General features: G+C 39.3%; 1 protein-coding gene across 2 annotated transcripts in view; it reads right to left on the bottom strand.

The window, feature by feature from the left end:
• Positions 1 to 928: 928 nt before the first annotated feature.
• LOC120113374 (serine carboxypeptidase-like 18) overlaps positions 929 to 21,673 on the bottom strand; it is a 37,883-nt gene continuing 17,138 nt past the window's right edge. The window contains exons 6-14 of one of the 2 annotated variants that reach the window (XM_039134513.1): positions 21,097 to 21,134; positions 19,947 to 20,048; positions 19,787 to 19,870; positions 19,569 to 19,718; positions 18,776 to 18,847; positions 1,870 to 1,988; positions 1,656 to 1,769; positions 1,495 to 1,540; positions 929 to 1,378 (exon numbers count right to left, since the gene is read on the bottom strand). In XM_039134513.1, coding sequence (XP_038990441.1) covers positions 1,295 to 1,378; positions 1,495 to 1,540; positions 1,656 to 1,769; positions 1,870 to 1,988; positions 18,776 to 18,847; positions 19,569 to 19,718; positions 19,787 to 19,870; positions 19,947 to 20,048; positions 21,097 to 21,134 — 809 coding nt within the window. In that variant the 3' untranslated portion in view covers positions 929 to 1,294. The remainder of the gene's footprint in view (positions 1,379 to 1,494; positions 1,541 to 1,655; positions 1,770 to 1,869; positions 1,989 to 18,775; positions 18,848 to 19,568; positions 19,719 to 19,786; positions 19,871 to 19,946; positions 20,049 to 21,096; positions 21,135 to 21,673) is intronic. The other variant, XM_039134514.1, reaches the window with a different exon arrangement.

Raw genomic sequence — 21,673 nt, 5'->3', positions numbered from 1 at the left:
TTTTAAAATGTAAGCTTTGACGCATTCATATGGGATCACAAAGAGAACATCTTTAGAAAGCCTCGTGTTTGGCTATAAGGCATCATACTTCATCATCATGGTCCAGCATCAAAACTAGTAACGCTCAAATACCTGACCGCAACCAGCCTAGGTTGACCAAAACCTACTATTCGGCCCTAATTGATTCCAAAATTTCTTTAATCTGGATTAAGAGGAAAAAAAGGAATACTTTTGGGAACTACATCCATTCGACCTTTTGGAATACTTCTATCCTGGGTAGAAGCAAGTGTAGAAAATGTTTCCGCTGAAATCTCCTGGCCACTGTACTCCTCTCTCCCTAGTAAAGTTTGGTGGACTTCGGCCCTCCATTTTTTACTCAAAAACAAAAAACAAAAATCTCCCCCTTCTCCCATTTCCCTTATTGCAATGGGGGAAAAATTGTTATGCCGGATGACATAGAATAAAGCTCAACAAAATCCACCCTATCCTTGAAGTAAGCAGTGAGTTCAACTGTCAATAGAAGGGTTGTATCTTTGGCGTGAAAAAAGAATTCCCCTTCATTCGCATGAATCCACCATCAGATCGCACCATGGCCATTTTGAGATCTGCGCAAGCGAATGGATGAAGAAATTTAGAGAGCTTTGAGATCTCTGAGACACGATCCAACCGTAGACATGTGAAAGAAGATCAGTCATTCTTTCCTGCCAATGATACAGCCCAAACGGAACAAGGAAACCTTCATCAAAATAGCAAACTGTACATTTACAAAGAAACCTTCATCAAAATAGCAACTGTGCTTTTTTGAAATATACATTCCTCACGTATGGATAATCACGTTCAGTCTACTTTTTGATACAGCAGTAATTGTGAGATTCCATCGGCCATATTAAAAGTTGATAAAAAAAAACATAGGCATCAAAGAAGTATTAAAGCACCCAAATTTAACCTCGTAATGATGTTAAAATCAATTGAACAAACATTAAATCTTTTTCGTCCTTTTTTTCCTTGAGAAAAGGGACCGAAACCCATCCAAGTTTCATTGAGGTAACGGAAATTTACAAGTGAGGTCTATCCTTGTTGACTGCTCCATCAAATAAAACAAGTTCCAGCATCAAAAAATAAGATTTTTTTTCTGTTAATTTGCGAACGCCCAATTAAAAGACGATAACCGAGAACATCTTTCATAAACCAAACCCAACAAGTTCTTTAACTGGAATAAGTACATCCAACAAACAAGACGGCAGCATTTCGCGTGTATTTGCTTAGTTCTGCATCGCAACATGAGGGCAGTAGATCAGAGAGGCCTGCTAGAAATCCACCTTTGGACCATAGCAAAACATTCCTCAGGCTTGTACTCTGGAGCTGTGTGACCAGCACCCTAGATAAACAAATAAAATATCTCTGAATAAAACCTCTTCCTGAGAGACAAATGATTTTGTTTTTCGGGTACAAGAGACAAATGGTTTTTAATATAATAATAAAAAAATGCCTTACCCTTACAGTTGCAAATGTTAAATTGTTGGAATATGTTGTTGTGTATCTAAGAAACCAACAAGACAGGGCCCAATCAGAATGAACTCATGGTAAGATGGTACAATCCAAATCATAGAGAAGATCAGATCACATAAGAATTCTGACACTAGTAAGAAGCTCACCCGGCAATATGGCCACCAACATGCCATGATCTCCACTCATCCACAACAGAGAAATTGAGAGATCTAGTCCATGCTTGTGTGCCCAGAAAAGGTACCACCAAGTCATGATCCCCACTATGTGAACAAAAAGGGCATGTGATACATTAGAGAGTACAGCACGATACCACAATTACAATAGATGATGATAAGAGTAAAGGTATGCTCAGGGGTTCACCTGTATACGAGAGCACGATAACCTTTACTGGTGATGCTAAGATGATAATTTATATTATTTGGGATGTCTTTTGTATAAGGTAAGTCAAGATTACACCTCTGCCATTCTCTCACTGTTCCCTGCTTCATGTCATCATTGTTAGGGGTTAGATTTCTGGTGATAATCACTAGAGGCCATAGAAATTAAAGAACAAACAATTGACCTTTATAAACATTAAGGTAGAAGCCGTAACCTCTAACTTGGATGTGCCAACTTATCTATTTTTTATCTTCTCTATTTTAACTTTTTATTTTGAATACTATTCACAACAAGCTGCCAATTGCATTCTAACTTTCTATAAATCACAAACAAAACTGATGGCAGGTTCCCATCGAAAAAAAGAAACCTAATTGGCACATAAGGTGACATATCTTCCCCATAAAACCAATGTTGGAGAGGATGACATTAATGCAACAAGTCAATGAGGGATACATTTATATTATTGAACACATAATTAGAGATGCGTGACATTTATATTATTGAACACATAATTAGAGATAAGTGCTTGTTTCTTCCAACATCTTTCTTTTTTCCTTCATAATTCACAATGCATGCTCCCTCAAAACATAATTCACTATGTGTGCCTTTTTTATGCTAACTACTTCCTACTAGTATAGGCCACAATTTTCTCATGATAGATGGGCCCAGTTGGGGGTCCAGGGCCATTTGGGGACTCAGGGCTGGAGCCCCCAACCCATATTTTTAAGGTGTCCATACATGTATTTATTTTGCCAGTCCAAGGGCTTTTTGGATGGAACTTTTGTTTTTGGGCTTTTGAGAGCCCATGAGATTGAGAGCTTTTCTAATTGGGTTTCTCCTCTATACTTTCTCTACCATTAGTAAAGCTTTCTATGATCATCTTTGTATAATATACTAATATCAAAGATTGATATAGGGTTTCAAGATGACACTAAGGTTTGAAATAGAGAAATTTGATTGGTCAAATGATTTTAATTTGTAATGGCTAAGATGAAAGCTATTCTTACTTAGGGTTAACTATGGCTTTGAAGGGGAAAAAGAAGTTTCTTGCTAGCAGAATGGCCGAACTACTTGGGTTAGGGTATACCAACCCATACTAGTGATTACTAGGTTGGGATATGCAGTTGGCTCGGTACAAGCTCAAATCGGCCTAAACCGACTTGATCCAAGCAGAACTACCTAATTGCACTCGGTTCGGGGTTTGCACCGCCCTAATATTGGTGGGGAGGCAAAGGTCTCTCATGCCTTCTTTACCTTTGTTGACCCTAGTGTGATTTTGATATTTACAAAGCCATTGAGGTCCTATTGTTGTACTAATGCTTTAAACCTAAGCATGTCAAATGATCTAGTACATAAGTATCAAAGGAAGAAAGAATTCAAACATTTTTGATACGCTTTCCTGATACAGTTAAAACAACTTTTGAGAATAATAGTGTTACTTCGATGATTAACACAACCATTGAGGGAATATCAAATTAATAAAATAGTATAACGTGATACATCACTAATGAATACGACACCCTCGATACATTCATGATACATCAAGAGAATGAGATCAAGACGTCTTTCAATGATTAACAACGAGATAAAATCTGTAGTAGACAAGTAATAGAGAACTCCTAAATCTAATTAAGTAAAGTTTCAAGTGAGATATACTCTTAAGGGCAAAACAGTAATTTTCATTGTTAAGGGTATGTAGCTCTATCGTGGGATACACTCAAAATTACTTGAAATATGTTTCATTGATTATATGAATTAGTCTAACCTTAAGATGCAGAAAAATGTGGATTGAGTCGACCCCAACTTAAGTGGAGTCGACCCTGGCACACCTTGAAACCATTTGGCACACTCCTGCAAAAATGGCACTGACCAACAGTAAGTGGAGTCGACCCCATATATCTTTGAGTCGACCCCAGGAGAGGAGCCGACCCCAAAAAACCTTGAGTCGACCCCAGCTTCAAGCCTCAAGAAAACAACTCTCTGAAAATACTGAAAGGGCCGATCCCAAATTTCCTTGAGCCGACCCCAGATGGAGCCGACCCCAAGAACACCTGAGCGGACCCCAATGGAGCCGACCCCAACTGAACATGAGCCGACCCCAAAGATATGTGCTCAAAAACCACGTCTCTGGATTCCCTGAGAGGGTCGACCCCAATGGAGCTTGAGTCGACCCCACTGTAGCATGGGTCGACCCCAAGAAAGGTTGAGTCGACCCTAGTGAAAATAGCCGAAAATGTAAGGTTCTGTGGTTCCTGAGAAGGCCGATCCTACTGTAGCAGGGGTCGACCCCAGTAAAGTTTGAGTCGACCCCAGAGTAAGTTGGATCGACCCCAAGTCTGATGAACAGTAAGTTGAATCGATCCTAGAAAAGTTTCGATCGACCCCAGCACGGGCAAGGGCATAACGGCTAGTTGCCTAGTTCTCCAGAAGTGCTTTTTGACCTCCCAACGACTAGTAACGGATAGTTTTTCAAATCTAACCAATAGGGAGTGACTAAGAGAGGTGGGCAAGTATTTAAAGTGACACTATTCATCAGAGGAAGTATCTTTTGCCAAGAAATCAATAGTTCATTCAAGTCAAAGCAAGCCCTAACATCCTTCATCAAGGTTCTCCATTTAAGTCTCAAAAAGGAGGTGACTGAGCAATCTAAGTGTGCATTCAACAGCTCGACCAAACCATTGTGAAGTGAAGTAACCTTGGCAAAGAAGAGAAGAGCATCCTAAAGTGATAACTATTTTCTCATCTCTTCTATTAGTGTAAAATTATTATATTTGCTCTTCTACAAGTTTCAAACTCTTTCTTCTTAATTACTTTGTAAGGTTTGTTGGTGAGACCGTAAAACCAACGGTGAAAGTTCGTTGGTGAGCTCGCAAAACCAACATAGGTTTTTGGTGATCCCGAAAAACCAAAGTGTAAAAGCTTTTGGATTGTGAGCCTGGAAAACAATCCAACTGTAATCCGCGAGATTATAGTGAATTTCCAAGGAAACGCTTGGGAAGTGGACGTAGGTGCTTAGGAGAGTACCGGACCACTATACTTCTTGTGTGTTTGTATTGTGTATTGTTCTAACTTCACTACACGCACTCAATTAATATTAACTAAACCACTCACTCATCAATTGATTTAATTAAGGGATTGAAAAATTTAAAAAAAAACAATTCACCCCCCTCTTGGCTTGTCACCTTGGGCAACAAGTGGTATCAGAGCAAGGTGCTCTCATAGTATTTGTTGATCACACGATCAAGAGTCAAAGATCATGACAACCCAAGTAGGATGTTCTATGAGCGAGGAGCAATCCACAAATAGACCTCCTCTGTTTAATGGCACTAATTACACATATTGGAAAGCTAGGATGAGGATATTCATTCAAGCTCTAGATTATGACTTGTGGAATATCATAACTAGAGGACCACATACACCCACAATTAGTATAGAGGGCACAATCATTTCTAAACCAGAAATGGATTGGAATGATAGTGATAGAAAACTAGCACAATTAAATGCTAAAATAATTAATGTACTTTACTGCATATTAGATGTAAATAAATTTAATAGAATATCTACATGCATCTCCGCGAAAAAAATTTGGGATAAACTAGAGATCACACATGAAGGAACTAATCAGGTTAAATAGTCAAAAATAAATATATTAGTACATAGGTATAAATTGTTTAAAATGAAATCAATAGAGTCCATAACTGAAATGTTCACTCGATTCACGGAAATCATAAATGGACTAAAGAGCTTAAGAAAGTCTTATACTAACTCTAAACTAGTGCGAAAAATTCTCAGGTCACTACCAAGAGTTTGGGAGGCCAAGGTAACTGTAATTCAAGAAGCAAAGGACCTCAATACACTACAATTGGAAGAACTAGGATCACTCATGACCCATGAGTTGACCATGAAGCAAAACTTAGAAGAGGTCAAAAAAAAGAAGACCATTGCCTTGAAGTCTATAATGCCAAAACAGGAAATTGAATCAGAGTCTGATGATGAGGAGGAATATGATGAAGGAATGGCTATGCTCGCAAGAAAATTCAGAAAATTTATGAGAGGGAAGAAATTTCATAAAAGGAAGCCCTTCCACAAAGATAACTCGAGCAAGAAAAAGGAAAAGGACAAAGAAAAAAAAAGAAATGTCAATTTGCTATGAGTGTAACAAGCCCGGGCATTTCAAGATAGATTGCCCGGAATTGAAATGGATGGCAAGAAAGCTTAAAAAAAGAAACCTCATGGCTGAATGGAGTGAAAGTGAGGAGTCAAATTCGGAAGAGGAAGATCAACAAGAGACGGTCCAAATCTGCTACATGGCCAATGACGATGAGGTAGATTCTGAACTTGAATGTGATTTTGCTGGATGTAAACTAGATAGAAAAAACACTAGTGGCACATGTCAATTATTAGGTACTAACTTAATTTCATGGTTCAGCAAAAAGTAGAATTTAGTTGCACTATCAACGACTGAGGCCGAGTATGTTGCAGCTGGAAGCTGCTGTGCTCAAGTACTATAGCTCAAGCAAAAATTAGAAGACTATGGAACTAAACTTGATAGAATCCCCATAAAATGTGATAATACAAGTGCAATCAATTTACCTAAAAATCCAGTTCAACATTCTAAGACAAAACACATTGAAATTAGATCACTTTATTAGAGACCATGTACAAAATGAAAACATAAATGTTGAACATGTATGTACTGAAAAACAATTGGTAAATATATTTACAAAACCCTTTAGTGAGGATAGATTTTGCATGCTTAGAAAAGAGTTAGGAGTATATGACCCATTTGCATAGAGAAGGTCAAATGTTTCATGATACACTCCTCTCATCTCCAAAATCTTCTCATACGATTTGAAACATTGCTCAAATGATCAATTTAGAGCTTCTTCTCATGAGCATTGTTGACCCATGAAAATTTGGTAAGGATCAGATCAGTGAAAAAAATCATTAAAAATTTTTTTTTAGGGCTGAACTCGAGTCAACCCGAGACCTTGGTCGACTCGACTCGACGGCGGGACCCCCTCTTTTAAGGGGCGGCCGAATCCCATTCATTTGGGTATTTTTCACTTCCAAACAAGCCCTGGTCCTCTAGAAAACCCTTTTCCACTCCTCCATTCACCTTCAATCACCGGTAAAACCCTATTCCTCCCTCTCCCAAGCCGGTAGATCAATTTGTAAGGAAGGATTAGGTGAAGATGGGGCCCAAAAGAGCCGTGTTCAAGAGAGCTAGGAGGGTTACTCGTTCATCTACGGTTGATGAGCACGATAGAAGGCAAGGTGATGTTCCTCCACAAGCTGAAACACATGTAGAGTCTTCCCAACCTCCTTCCCCTTCGGTATTGCTTGCCAAATATGCAGGAAGACCGATCACCATAGGTAGAAAAATAGATTTTCAACTTTTGGATCGCGAAGGGTTTAGCTTGAGTAGATGGATACAGCAGCAGGGATGGGAGTACCTCTATTCTTTGGATGTACCGACCTACCTAAGGTTAGTTCGTGAGTTTTATGCATCATTACGGGTTGGTTCGGGAGGGATTGAGTCCAACGTTCATGGAGTCCGGATTATCCTTACTGAGCAGAGTCTCGGTCACCTATTGCATCTACCTTGTGAGGGTGCTATACCCGATAGATCAGAGGACAGGGTTAGAGCGTTGCAGATGGTATTGGAGAGAGATGAGTTAGACTATTTTGATAATCTGATTGCTAGTTCATTATCAGCGGAGATGAGACTGCTTCATAATTTCATAGGACGGATATTATTTCCGAAGAGCAGGAGATTTGACTATGTATCTGAGCGAGAGCTAGTGATTATGGAGTATGTTATTCAGGGCATTCTCCTGAATCTCCCGGCAATGATGATGAGATAGATATGTGAGGCCGTGTATAGGGCGAAGGCCTCTTTATCCTATGATATGGTACTTATCTTGATCTTTAGAGAGTATCAAATTTGTCTAAAGGGGAGATCTCCAAAGCACTGCTGCACACTGACACCTACAATGCAAGGTCACTTCATCGTATGGGGTACCAGAAGTTGGAGGGTCAATGGGTACGCAGAGCTGTAGGGCCAGAGCCGGAGAGACAGGCAGCTAAGCCTGAATTACCAGAGCCCAGAGATTTCATCCCAGAGCCTAAGATACCTGTGGAGCATCCATCTTCACATATAGAGGCAGGACCTTCATCATCAGCACCTACTAGTTTCACGGATGAGTAGTGGAGTAGGATGGCTGATATGATATCGACTCAGGTGATGAGCCTTTCAGATAGGCCGACGAGTCAGCTAGAGAGCTTATCAGATAGCTTGTCGGCACAGATCAGGGGTGTATCGACACAGGTGACGAGCCTTTCAGATCAGCTGACTACTATTGAGAGAGAGCTACATGGTCCCATCGCGTCTCGAGCTGCTGATTCTGAGGTCTCAGCACAGAGCCAGCCAGTCCATAGGGCTCACAGACCGTCTCACTCTCATCAGACCAAACCTTCCCTCGCCACCTATACTAGGAGATCTAGAGCTCGTTCTCAGCCATTAGATCCATCTAGGCCTAGTGATAGTACTACAGGAGCACATCTCGATTAGTGACTAGAGTTTATCTAGCTCTTGTATGGATTTTTTTTTTTGGTGTTTGTCTTTTGTTGCTGAACTACTTTAAATTAACTGAAAACAATGTTGTCTTATGTGGTAGTTTGTATTTCTTATTAAGAACATTGTACTTTTGGCATAGATGAAATACAATGTTTCCTCTTGAGTTATGATCTTTGTGATTGTCATTACAATGCTATCCATTTCATTATTATTTTTTCCTTTTGATAATGACAAAAAGGAAGAGAAAATATAAGAGAAACTAGAAGCAAATTCGATAAGAAAGATTGAATAGGGAAGAAAATATGAGTATTAACCCTTAAACTAAGAGGCATACATTATATACTTAAGGGGAAGACATGCGACAAAAAGAAAATCTGCATTTTGACAAAAAAAAGTCTAAATTTTAAAATCTTGATACATGAGAATTCATGATCCATGAAAATTCAAGATACATAAGTCTAGATACATAAGAAGGCATGATACATAAGTATTTGGCACATAATCATAAAGATTTTCCTTGCCTCGACACATAACTTGAAACTCGTGCTTTGACACAAACTTTTAAAAATTTTATTTTAATGAAATACAAGAGTAAGGGGGAGCAAAGCTAAAATTTATTTGGCATCTATTTAGATAAGATAGGGGGAGCTTTTGGTTCATTGATACATTCTCTAAATTAGACTATTTTGAAACTTTTGCACCAAAAGCATTTTCTATACATTAAACCTTACTTCTCACATGAATATCAATTTGCTAATACTCAATGTTTTGTAATCATAAAAAAGGAAGAGATTGTTGACCCTTATATGATTTTAATGTTTACAAAGCCATTGAGTTGATATTAATGTACTAATGCTTTTAAATTAAGTATTTCAAAAGATCTAGTACACAAGGAAGAAAGATTTGATACATCCTTGACACGGTTTGCTTGATACATTTGAAACAACTCTTAAGAACTAATCTAAAGACAAATTCATTGGAAGAACTTGAGGGAAAACTAAATTTTCAGTTTAACAAAGCTAAGAGTTAAGTTTCCTTAAAGGGCAATTCTGTCTTTTGCATAGTTAAAGAGATAAAGCTTTAATATGCCAAGCATCCTAAATTACTTGCAAAGTCTTTTAGTGGTTTTATGTGCAAGTCTAAACTTAAGATGTAGAAAATCAGGACTAGAGTCGACCTCAGGATGTTTGGAGCCGACTCTGATACATATGGCACACTTTGGCACACCTTGGCACAGACCTAGAGCCGACCCGAGAAAGATTGGAGCTGACTCTGGCACATTTGGCACAACTTGGCATGCTTGGCACAAAGTTTGGGTCGACCCCAGAAATTGGCACTATAGCTCGAGTCGACCCCAACAAGTTTTCCAAAAAAATTGCTCTCTAGAATTCCCTATCAAACCCGACTCCATCAAGCTCCAGTCGACCCCAGCCATGCTCGAGTTGACCCCAGCAAAATCCGAGTCGACCCCAAATTGTAACACAAGAAAATTGCTCTCTGAAATTTCCTATCAGAGCTGACTCTACTGTAGCTCGAGCCGACCCTACTGTAGCTCGAGCCGACCCGACTGTAGCTCGAGTCTACCCCAGCCTGTATCAACAAGAAAAGTGCTCTCTAGATTTTTCTATCAGAGTCGACCCCACTGTAGCTCGAGTCGATCCCAGCCTTGCTCGAGTCGACCCCAGCAAAATCTGAGTTGACCCGAGCTCAACTGACAGCATAACGATTAAGTTCTTATTGGTGATCCCGTAAAACTGTTAGGTTTTTGTATTGTGCTCGGTAAAACAATCCAACTGCAATCCAAGGGGTTATAGTGAATTCCTAAGAAAACGCTTAGGGAGTGGACGTAGGTGCCTTGGAGTGCACCGAACCACTATATGTGTTTGTGTTTGCATTGTGCCTTTTGCTTTATTTACTTTACTATATTGAGTAGTTGCTCTAGCTTGAATTCTCAAAGTAACTTAATCATAATTGCCTAGAGCTTAACTATTCTTGCTTCCACTGCACTTATATTCCTCGCATAGGCGAAACTACATATTCATTTAGAATTAATTAGAGGTCATAAAATTTAGAAAACCTAATTCACCCCCCCTCTTGAGTTGTTACCTTGGCCTACAACATGTCAATTCTTAGGTGCTAACTTAATTTCATGGTTTAGCAAAAAACATAATTTAGTTGCACTGTCAACGGCTGAGACCGAGTATGTTGCAGCTGGAAGCTGTTGTGCTCAAGTGCTACGGATTAAGCAGCAATTACAAGATTATGTAATTAAACTTGATAAAATTTTCATAAAATGAAATAATACAAGTGCAATCAATTTAACTAAAAATCCAGTTCAACATTCTAAAGCAAAACACATTGAAATTAGACATTACTTTATTATAGACCATGTGCAAAATGAAAACATAAATGTTGAACATGTGTACTGAAAGACAATTGGCAGATATATTTACAAAACCCCTTAGTGAGGATACATTTTGCATGCTTAGAAGAGAATTAGGAGTTGAGACCTCTTTGCATAGAAAAAGTCAAAAGTTTCATGATACACTCCTCTCATCTCCAAAATCTTCTCATATGATTTAAAACTTTGCTCAAATGATCAATTTAGAACCTCTTCATGAGCATTGTTGACCCTTGAGAATTGGTTAGGCTCGGATCAGAAATTTATTATCAAAGAAATATTTTTTTTTTGGCTGATCTCAGGTCGACCCGAGACTGTGGTCGGGTCGACTCCAGCTCGAGCCGACCCGAACAGTGGTTCGAGTCGACTCAACGGCGGGGGCCCTACTTTCTTAAGTCGGCCGAAAGTCCCCAAAGTGGCTATTTCCTCCTTCCAAACGTGCCCTAGCTCCTTAGAAAATCCTTTTCCACTCCTCCATTGACCTCCAATCACCGGTAAATCGCTATTCCTTCCACTCCCATGCCGGTCAATCATCTTGTACAAAAGGATTGTGTGAAGATGGCACTAAAGAGAGCCGTGGCCAAGCGACCTAGAAGGGTTACTCGTTCAAGTATGGTTGAAAAGCAAGATAGAGCCCAAGATGAAGTTCCTCCACAAGCCGAAGCACGTGTGGAGCCTTCTCAGCCCCCTTCCCCTTCCGTATTGCTTGCCAAATTCGTGGGAAGGCCTGTAACCACGGATAGAAAAATTGATTTTCATTTTTGGGACCGCGAGGGATTTAGCTTGAGTAAATGGATTCAGCAGCAGGGATGGGAGTATCTCTGCTCCTTGGATGTGCCGACCTACCCAAGGTGAGTTCGTGAGTTTTACTCATCCGTATGGGTTGGTTCGGGAGGGATTGAGTCCGACATCCGAGGGGTCCAGATTGTCATTACTGAGCAGAGTCTTGGTCAGTTACTACATCCACCGAGTGAGGGCTCAGTACCCGTCAGATCAGAAGACAGGATTAGAGCCTTGCAGATGGTCATGGAGAGAGATGAGTTAGAGTACTTTGATGACCTGATTGCAAGTTCATTATCTGCGGAGATGCGTCTGCTTCATAGTTTCATAGGATGAATTTTATTTCCGAAGAGCAGAAGATTTGATTATGTATCTGAGCGTGAGCTAGTTATTATGGAGTACGTCATTCAGGGCATTCCCCTGAATCTCCCGACAATGATGATGAGACAAATACATGAAGCTGTATCTAGGACGAAGGCATCTTTACCCTATGGTATGGTACTTACTCTGATTTTTAGAGAGCATCAAATATGTCTGGAGGAAGAGATCTCCAAGGCACTGCTACACACTGACACCTACAACAAACGGTCACTCCATATGGGGTACCAGAAGTTGGAAGATCATTGGGTACGCAGAGCTACGGGGCCAGAGCCAGAGAGAGCCAGCTGAGCCAATGATTGGAGATCAAGGAGCAGCTAAGCCAGAGTCCGGAGCATCCCCTGTCATGTATCTAGAGCACCCACTGTCCAAATACCATCTTCTGTTTGATTCATGGGATGCTAGACATATCTGCAAAATAGAATTTAGGCTTTCATCTTAGGTACTCAAGCTCTCTTGGATCCTTGCAGGTTAGCAATAATACTTCTTTTTGGAATCCATATCTTCTTAATTGAAACATTACTTACAAGATTTTGGCTTATAGGATTGCATGCAATGTATTTCTGTTTCAGTTTATCTAACTTACAGAATGCAGATTTTGGTTTAACGTAAGAAGGCTTTACAAACATGTTTTTCAGAGATTTCTATTTTCTTTATGGATTGTATCCTAATCCAGCTTTGTCAAAGACAACTCACTGACTTTCAAGAATTAGATTTAATTTTTTAGAGCTTAAGGTGAATCTGTCTACTATAGATTTCAGTTTATCAACTTCTTTAGCTAACTTTTGATTTTCTTCATGCAGTTCCTTTTCATTTTTCAGAAGCAGAGCATTTTCCTTTTCCATGGATTGATTCTTAATTTTCAGCTCCTTATTCTTTAAGCTAAGCTTTTTATATTCAATCATAAGCTCAGAAAAAGCATCTTGAAGTTCATCAAAAGTGAAATCATATCGAATATTTGAGTATACCTCATTCTCATGTGCCATTAGACAGATTTGCAGCTTTTTGTTGCTATTCTTCTTCTCCATAGCTGGAATCATCGCTGTCACTCCAAATAGCCAGCATAGCTTTCTTCTTCAATCTTTTTGGAACCTTTTTTAACAAGGGACAGTCTGTTCTGAAGTATCCTGGCTTTTTGCATTCATAGCAAACATATTGCTCCTTGTTGTTTTCCTTGCTTTGCTCTTCATTGATTACAGGCCTTTTCTTGAAGTTCTCTTTTCTCTTTGAAAAACTTTCTAAACCTTCTTGTAATCAGGGCCATTTCCTCACTGTTATCAGAATCAGAATCCTCGCTCTCATCTTCAAGTTGAGTGGACTTAAGAGCAATGGTTCTGCACTTCTTGGGTTCATCTTCCTCAAGGTTCTGTCTCATTGAAAGCTTGTGAGTCATTAAGAAACCCAGCAGTTCTTCCAGTGGGAGAGAGTTGAGATCTTTGGCTTCTTGGATAGCAGTGACCTTTGCTTCCCATGCTCTAGGAAGAGACATAAGAATTTTTCGAACAAGATCCCTATTAGTGTAAGATCTACCAAGGCTTTTCAAGCCATTTATAATATCAGTGAATCTAGTAAACATTTCAGTTATAGACTCACTGTTTTCCATTTTAAATAGTTCATACTTATGCACAAGCATACTGATTTTAGATTCTTTGACCTAGTTAGTGCCTTCATGAGTAACTTCCTGCCTATCCCAAATTTCTTGAGCGGTCATGCAAATAGATATACGATTAAATTTATTTGCATGTAAAGAATAGTAAAGAATATTCATGGCTTTTGCATTCAGCTGAGCCATCCCTTTATCATGGTCATCCCATTCAATTTCAGGTTTGAATGTGGTGATGCCATCAATAATCTTAGTTGGTGTGTGAGGTCTCTTGACAATAACAGTCCATAAATCATAGTCAAGTACTTGAATGAAAATATGCATACGTGCTTTCCAATAAGTAAAGTTTGTGTCATTAAAAAGAGGTGGTCTGTAAAGTGCCCTTTGGCAATAGAAGATCCCAAAGAGGCTGCCATGATCTTTAACTCTTGATTGTTAGATCAATAAGTGGCTGTGAGTACCAGGCTTTGATACCACTTGCTGCCCAGAGGTAGCCTAAGAGGGGGGGTGATTTGGGTCTTTTAAAAAATAATAATCTAAATGACTTATGAAACCACTAAAATACTTTTGCAAACTCAGAGAGCTAGCAGCGGAATTAAAGCAGCACAAAAAATGCAATAAGGTGAGGAAAAGCAGTTAGAAGAATGCGATAGAGAGAGAAAGACAAGCCACACAAACACAGAGATTTATAGTGGTTCGGTGCACTTTCAGCACCTACATCCACTCCCCAAGCCAAGCTTGAGACTTCACTATAATCTAGCATATTACAGCCTGATTGTTTTCCGAGCTCACAATCAGAAACCCAGTTGGTTTTCCCAGACAACCAACTGAGAACCTATCACCGTTTGTTTTTCCAGGCTCACAAACAACCTAGTTGGTTTTTCCAAGCAACCAACCAAGAATCTTTACACAGTTTGTTTTCCGAGCTCACAAACAACCCAGTTGGTTTTCAGATAAACCAACCAAAAATTTTTCTCTTGCTGAATTCTCCCGATTCAACAACTTCCAATTAAGGCTTGGAAGTGCCTTTGCAAGTTTCAGATGATGAAACTGTTACAGCAACAAGTAATCCAAACAAATGATTGCTGTAACCAGAAAACTAAAGCTTCAAGAAATATAGAATGAATCAATAGAAACAATGCTGAAGCCGATGAAGAGGTTGGCTGTTGATGAGAATCCCAATGCTGAACACCAACTCTTCTTTACGCAATGGATGAGAAGCTGACTGATTTCCTCGCAAAAGCAAGTTTCTGAATAATGCCGGTGAGGATGATGAACTTTTTGCTTTTTCTTTCTCCTTTTTTTTGATTCTACTTCTTGTGGAAACTTCTTTTCTTGATTGAATGTTTCTCTTCCTTGTTGTATTTCCTTTCTGAGGTTTCCTTGAATTTATACACCAATTCTTCAGAGGGATTCAAATTCCTTTCTTTCCATTCTAATAGGAATCTTTTATGTTATAGAAAAAGACAATTTATTACAAGGTTTCCGTTATGGTGCCAGCTGTACAGGGGTCGACTAATGTAGTCCAAGGGTCGACTCATGTTTATCCTGGGTCGGCACTTCAATATATTAAGACGGCTCTTGCTGCTGTAACTTCAAACATAAGGGTCGACTCATCTTCTTTAGAAGTCGCCTCTTCAAACACAAGGGTCAACTCATCCAATAATCATTCTGGCCAACGCTAAGACTGAGCTGGGGTCGACTCTTCAAACATAAGGGTCGACTCTTCAATGTCGGGGGTCGACTCATTTGTAGCAAGGGTCGACTCATTAAACAATCTTTCTGACCAACACTGAAACTGAGCTGGGGTCGACTCTTCAAACATAAGGGTCGACTCTTCAATGTCGGGGGTTGACTCATTTGTAGCAAGGGTCGACTCATTAAATCTTGTCTCAGGCGGTAAAAGCCCTCTGTTTAATTTGAACTACACAAGGGTCGACTCATATCTTGCGGGGTCGACTCATTGACTATACCACTTAAAGAAAACGTGCCAGAGTCAACTCAAACTTGTCCTTTTTGCTCTAAAGGTCGACAAGTGTCTCAGACAGAGTTCTTTAGACTTTTTCTTTGATCTTCATGAATTGGATTAAGGTCATTTTTCTTTTAGAATATATCTAATGAAGTGTTTATAAAGTGTTAAGGATAAGGATTTTGCAGTGCTTCATTTCTTCTGATTTTTCTTGACTTATAGAACTTCACAATCAAGCCAATATCATTAGTACACAACATCAACTCAAGTATTTCGTAATCATCAAAATTCATCCTTTAGGGTTGACAAGTAGGCAGTGAAGTGGATTCTTCGCTATTCGACAAGTATAGCAGATTTTCATTAATGTATGATAGGAACAATGATAATGGTGCTATTTTGGGTTTTCAGTTTCAAACTAGTGATTCTAATTGGTCATTAACAGGCTACCTTTTCACTTTCAAACGCTTTGTTATTAGTTGGAAGTAAGGCTGCAAATGGGTCGGGTCGACCCGTGACCGATCCGACCTGCCCCGTTTAAACCTCACCCGACCCATTTTGGAGAACCCGTGGGGCCAGGTCGGATCCTAAAATTGGACCCGTTCTATTTTCGGATCAGATCTAGATTTACTAAATTTAAACCCAACCCAACCCAAACGACCCATATGTAAAATATTAAAATATTATTATAAATAATAACTCTTTCTTTCGTGCTAGTTTCAATACCTAATGTAATAAATGCTAGTGTTTATGGTTACCATTTATTACACGTAATGTAATAAATGCCTTGCTTTTGGGAGGTAGATCTGGCAGCTGCAGATGAGCACGGTTATGGGGAGAGAGACAATAGCGCAGTTGTCAGTATAATAAATGTCTCTTCTCTATTTCTCAAAGAGAGAGACAAGAGCGCGATTGTCAGTATAATAAATGCCTCCTCTCTATTTCTATCCCTTCTTCCAACTCTCCACCCAGCGAGAAGAGAAGCCGAGAGCGAGAGACATAGGGTTTTTGTCCTCCCCTCCTGCCCTCGTCCTACTTTTGCTCTCCTCTTTGCTTTCCTCTGCTGCCTCCCCTTGCCGGCGCCGCCGACATCCCCCTGGGCTCCACTCTCACCTCCTTCAACTCCTCCTAGACCTCCGAGAACAAGACCTTCTCCCTCAGCTTCGTCTCCGACCCCGAGAACCCCTCCATCGCAGTCATCACCTACTCCGCTGCCATCCACGTCTGGATCGTCGTCGGCACCAACAGCGCCCCCACCGCGGTCGACTCCACCGCCTCACTATAGCTCCGCTCCGATGGCGGCCTCCGCCTAACTAATGGCTTCGGCTCCATCGTCTGGCAGTCCAAAACCTCCGGCAAGGGCGTCACAACCGCTTCCCTCAGCGAGTCCGGCAACCTCGTCCTCAAGAACGGCGGTGGTTCCACCGTTTGGCAAAGCTTCAACAACCCCACAGACACCATCGTCCAGAATAAATAATTACTGCTGAGTGTCCAATTAGGGGGAGGGGAGTGGGAGAGAGAAGCGACAAACTAGATGTTGGTCTTCCCTCTGGCCGCTTGCTTCACCAGCTCTCCAATTTTTTGGATTGGACCGAGTTATACATGGACCCGACCCGACCCGAATGATCCATTGGGTCTGCTGTGGACCCGACCCGATTTTTTATTGGGTCGGGTCTGGGTCCAAATTAGGACCCAAACAAAAAACCGGATCAGATCGAGGTCACTCAAGACTCGGTCCGAACCGACCCATTTGTACCCCTAGTTGGAAGGCATCACTACGGCTCACAATTCTTTGTCCACTGTAAAGGCAAAGTACATGGCAGTGATGGAGATAGTGAAGGAGGTTTTTTAGTTGAGTGGCTTAGTTAAGGACTTGGATATGCAGCAGGATAAAATAGTTGTCTATTGTGACAACCAAAGTGCCACACATTTAACTAAAAATCAGATGCAACATCAGATAACCAAACAAATTGATGTCAAATATCATTTCATCATGGAGATTGTGGAGATGGATATCTTACAATCCTAAAGGTCCCTACATCACATAACCCAGCTGATATAATGATTAGGCCTAATCCGTTGCCAACTTGAATCATTATTTGGACTTGATTGGTGTTATGGTAGCTGATTAGTGCGCTTAGGCACATGTGGAGATAGTCATGGAGCTTTTGTGGAGATTGATTAAATACAAGCCAAGGTGGAGATTTGTTATGGCGTTTCTTGTATTTAGAGGGCACACTGGCAAAAGAGCCTCCTGTCGGGTGGCTAGAGAAGCTGAGTCCTCCATACACTATATCTGATATCTTGCAGCTAGTCCATCCAATAACCCAAGGGTGACCAAGTTTTGAGATGCCAGTACATGTATATGTTTCGCCCAGCCAAGAGCTTTTGGGATTACAGCTTTGTTTTGGAGTTCTGACAACTTATGAGATTGAGGGCTTTTGTAATTGGGGTTTTCTCTTCTTTAGTGTTCTCCACCATTAGTGAAGGTTTCTCCAATCTTCTCCGCTCAAGGATGTAGGCCGTAGCTAACTATGTAAATTTCTATGTTCTTGTGTCTCTGTTTGCTTTGCTATTTCTACAACTAGTCCCTTTGCAACTTGAACAAGTGTTTTTACATACCAGAAGTCCAGATAGAGTGTTATTTCCATTTTCGATGTTTGTTGACATGATTTGAAAAAAGAAAACATTTAAAAATGGGAACAATTCATAAAAGGTTATATGCAACAACAAACGATATCCAAAGTACTACAATTTTGAAAAGGCAAATATCCACACACAAAGATCCCTTACAATACATAAACATGATGGCTAGTCATTAAAACCATTCAATTAACTAAGATTTTAAAACCCGTAAGATAGGGCTATTCATGTCTGCCCATGGAATGGGACACACCGCTGTCCCACCCCATCCCGACACTTAAGACAGAGGATATCCCAAGATGTACTGATCGGGATGCTGGGACAATGGTGGACCAGTCCTGTCCCGACATCAAGTATTTTAATTGAGTGTTGGAACGTCCAACCAAGATTTAAGACCATGATTCATACAAGACATGAGACTTGTAGATATCAATATTTTTGCATAAAATATGTGTGCGTTTTCACTAAGCCAAAACACAATTGATGTTGTTGCTTTTTTGTATGTCATTGCATGTCAAATGTGTTTGGGAGAATTACCTTCTTGATGTGGAGAGCCTTTCTTGTGACATTACTGTTTGCCCAATAATAGGATAGAAAATAAGCATAAGACTGCAAAGAAGTCAATGTTGTTGATTAGTAAATCAATTGGAGACTTAAGAAAAACCTATATAATTTAGCTAGTTATCTTAAGACAAAGGGAAATTGGCCTTATTATTAATTTATGATGTGTTTTATTTTTATTGGATATCAAGATTTAACTGCAGTTTCCAGTAATTATGTGACATCAAAGATTGAACCTCTCATTTCAATCGCTAGTCCAATTAAGTAGTGCATTAATTTCTCTTTAGTCACCATGAGCGGGTTAGATTTATGTCAGTAAAGCATGAGAGGTATATTTGAACTGATTGATGCTAGGACATATAACTTTTGAGCCGCTTTTATCAGGAGGGGGCTCAGTTGAACCCTCCTTCCTTTTTGAGAGAGAGATAGAGTGACTTATATCAGGAAACACTGGGTATAGCAAAATAAGTTAGAAAGTTTAAACCCTGAAATTATATACAAACCTCCTATCAATATTATCTTGTTATTACAAGATGACAAGGGCATCAACCTACAGGATCCATTAACTGGACACCCACTACCAAGAAAACAAAATGGATTAGTTCGATGGGATGTTCAGATATATGAGTGTCATAATAAAGGTTATATACTCACTTGCAGATTTCTTGTTGCATTTTGGCAAGATGTCAGCCTAAATGTTGCTATTTTTTATGGCACACACATGACACTCTAAAGTACACACATAGTGATGCAAAAGAGAATTGCATACTCTGCACTTGAGAGCAGGACGAGGTGGTGGACTATGGAGCTCTATGTACCCCTTCAGTGATCTTCTATCCCCAATCATTTCCTCAGGCTTTGGGGATGCTCTTGCACATTTAGGTTCCAAAATTTGCGTTGCCTGAGTTTCTGAGTAGAACTGCATGTGTAGAGGATTAACTTCACCTTCAGAGTAATAAGGACTCAGTGAGTGAACAGGTTGCCCACCTTATCAAAAGCATCAAGGTCTGTAGCACATTGTGCTCTGACAGGTTTTTCATAATCTTCCCCTTCACAATTTCTTTGTATCAACTGAGAAGGATTAAAACAAAGTTAATATATTACCCTTTAATATCCATATCCAAATAGAGTCTAAGTGATAATTCACCTCATAGAGTACATCTGATATGATCCCCACTCCATGAGCATATGGGACTCGAGCATTCATATCAATTTTTAAACCTGTTGCTGGGTTACCTATCAAATAACCCTGAAATCAATCAATCCACAAAGGTTATTTCTTGAACCAAAATGTTTTTATTTTTTGAGTTAATTAAATTCTAAGAGTATTGTTGAGTGTATCGGTATAAAAGCATCAACAACAGGCACAGGTTTGGAGACCAACCTGAAATTATCTCAAATTTCATAATCATATGCAACAAGCAGTGTCTCATATAATTGGCATTTGCCATCTATTTTTTATGTTTGTGATGGCAGAACAATTTGCTTCTTATCACCATAAAAATTACAGGATCATCAAAAACAGAACTCTATGTAATAACCAAATTAGTTTGCTCCAGCATTACTCTTTATTGCCCTCTTTGAGTAATATAAATCCCTATAAATGTCATAAAAATTAGTATTTTTTTCATTCCCATCCTTTGAAAATAAGATGGCCAATGCCCATCAAAATTCGTTGCATTCATGAACTGTGGTCGAGGTGGGACTGAATCCAAGCTGATTGGATTAACTTGGATTCAGTCCCCTAGCGACTTTACCAACTGGACCAGTTGTCACCCTCAAGAACATACTAAACTATCTTTCTTGCTAAGGAAATTTGACATCCTCTTCTGTTAGGTATGATTTGGTCTACCCAGAATCCAGTTGTCAGCTTAGTAGCATATTTACAGATCATAGGAGGTGGCTCATTTATAAATCAAAACCTATAACACATAATTACGTGCAAACATTAATGTAATCTGAACAGCACATGAAATATTTAAAATTATTCTAGATTAGTACCCTGTAAGAAAAATAATAATCCGAACAAAAGACTCTTAGTTAAATACTAACATCATGTGGACCAAAAAAACAACCTACTAAAATCACTATGGATGCCAAAATAAAAGCCAAGGTAATTGATTTAGTCTACCATGTCAGTATATGAGGATATTCAATATTTTCTGTTGGTAAAGACTAATTAAAAATATTGTTTCTATTACTACATTAATCCTATAGGAATATTTAACTGATAGTCTGCTTGAGAGAATGAGTTTGTCAAAAAAATGCAGCAATTTCTTTACGGTCATAGCCTATACCTTGAGATTAAGGCTTGGCTGCTGTTCTGCTTCGATATCTGGATTTCAAAAGAGTTAGATATACATCAGGATATTTTGTTAGCAATATATCACCTAAATAAGTAAATAAACTATAATTACAATTAATAGAATAATCTTAAAAAGAATAATATATATATATATATATATATTCTTTGGAATCAAAAGAAATCTATTTTAGCACAAAAGAAATATATTCTATAGAACATGTAATAAATTTAAATCATAAATTGTAAATGTTACAGATCTACTAATATTAAATTTGAAATAAGGTAAATGGAGATAGCCTGAATGAACGCAGGTCGAAGCGCGTTGACGCTGTCCCAAAGAAATATTTGCCCCTACGTATGGGTCTCCCGGCAATCCTTCTTAGAGATACGATGACTCAAAGCTTCTTCTTCGATACGTCTTGGAAGAAACCAACACGAACCCAATCGGACATGCAGATCCAGCAAAGAAAGAAAATAAAAAGAAAATAGAACTTCGCTGAATGAAGGCGAAAAAAAAATAAAATCAAAAAACGGCCAAGGGGAAGAGCAATATTCTTTTTCAAAATTTT

Source organism: Phoenix dactylifera, chromosome 16 (assembly GCF_009389715.1).
Source record: "Phoenix dactylifera cultivar Barhee BC4 chromosome 16, palm_55x_up_171113_PBpolish2nd_filt_p, whole genome shotgun sequence".
Classification (NCBI taxonomy): domain Eukaryota; kingdom Viridiplantae; phylum Streptophyta; class Magnoliopsida; order Arecales; family Arecaceae; genus Phoenix; species Phoenix dactylifera.
The sequence above is the reverse complement of the archived record's forward strand: the minus strand, read 5'-3'. Positions and strand labels throughout refer to the sequence as shown.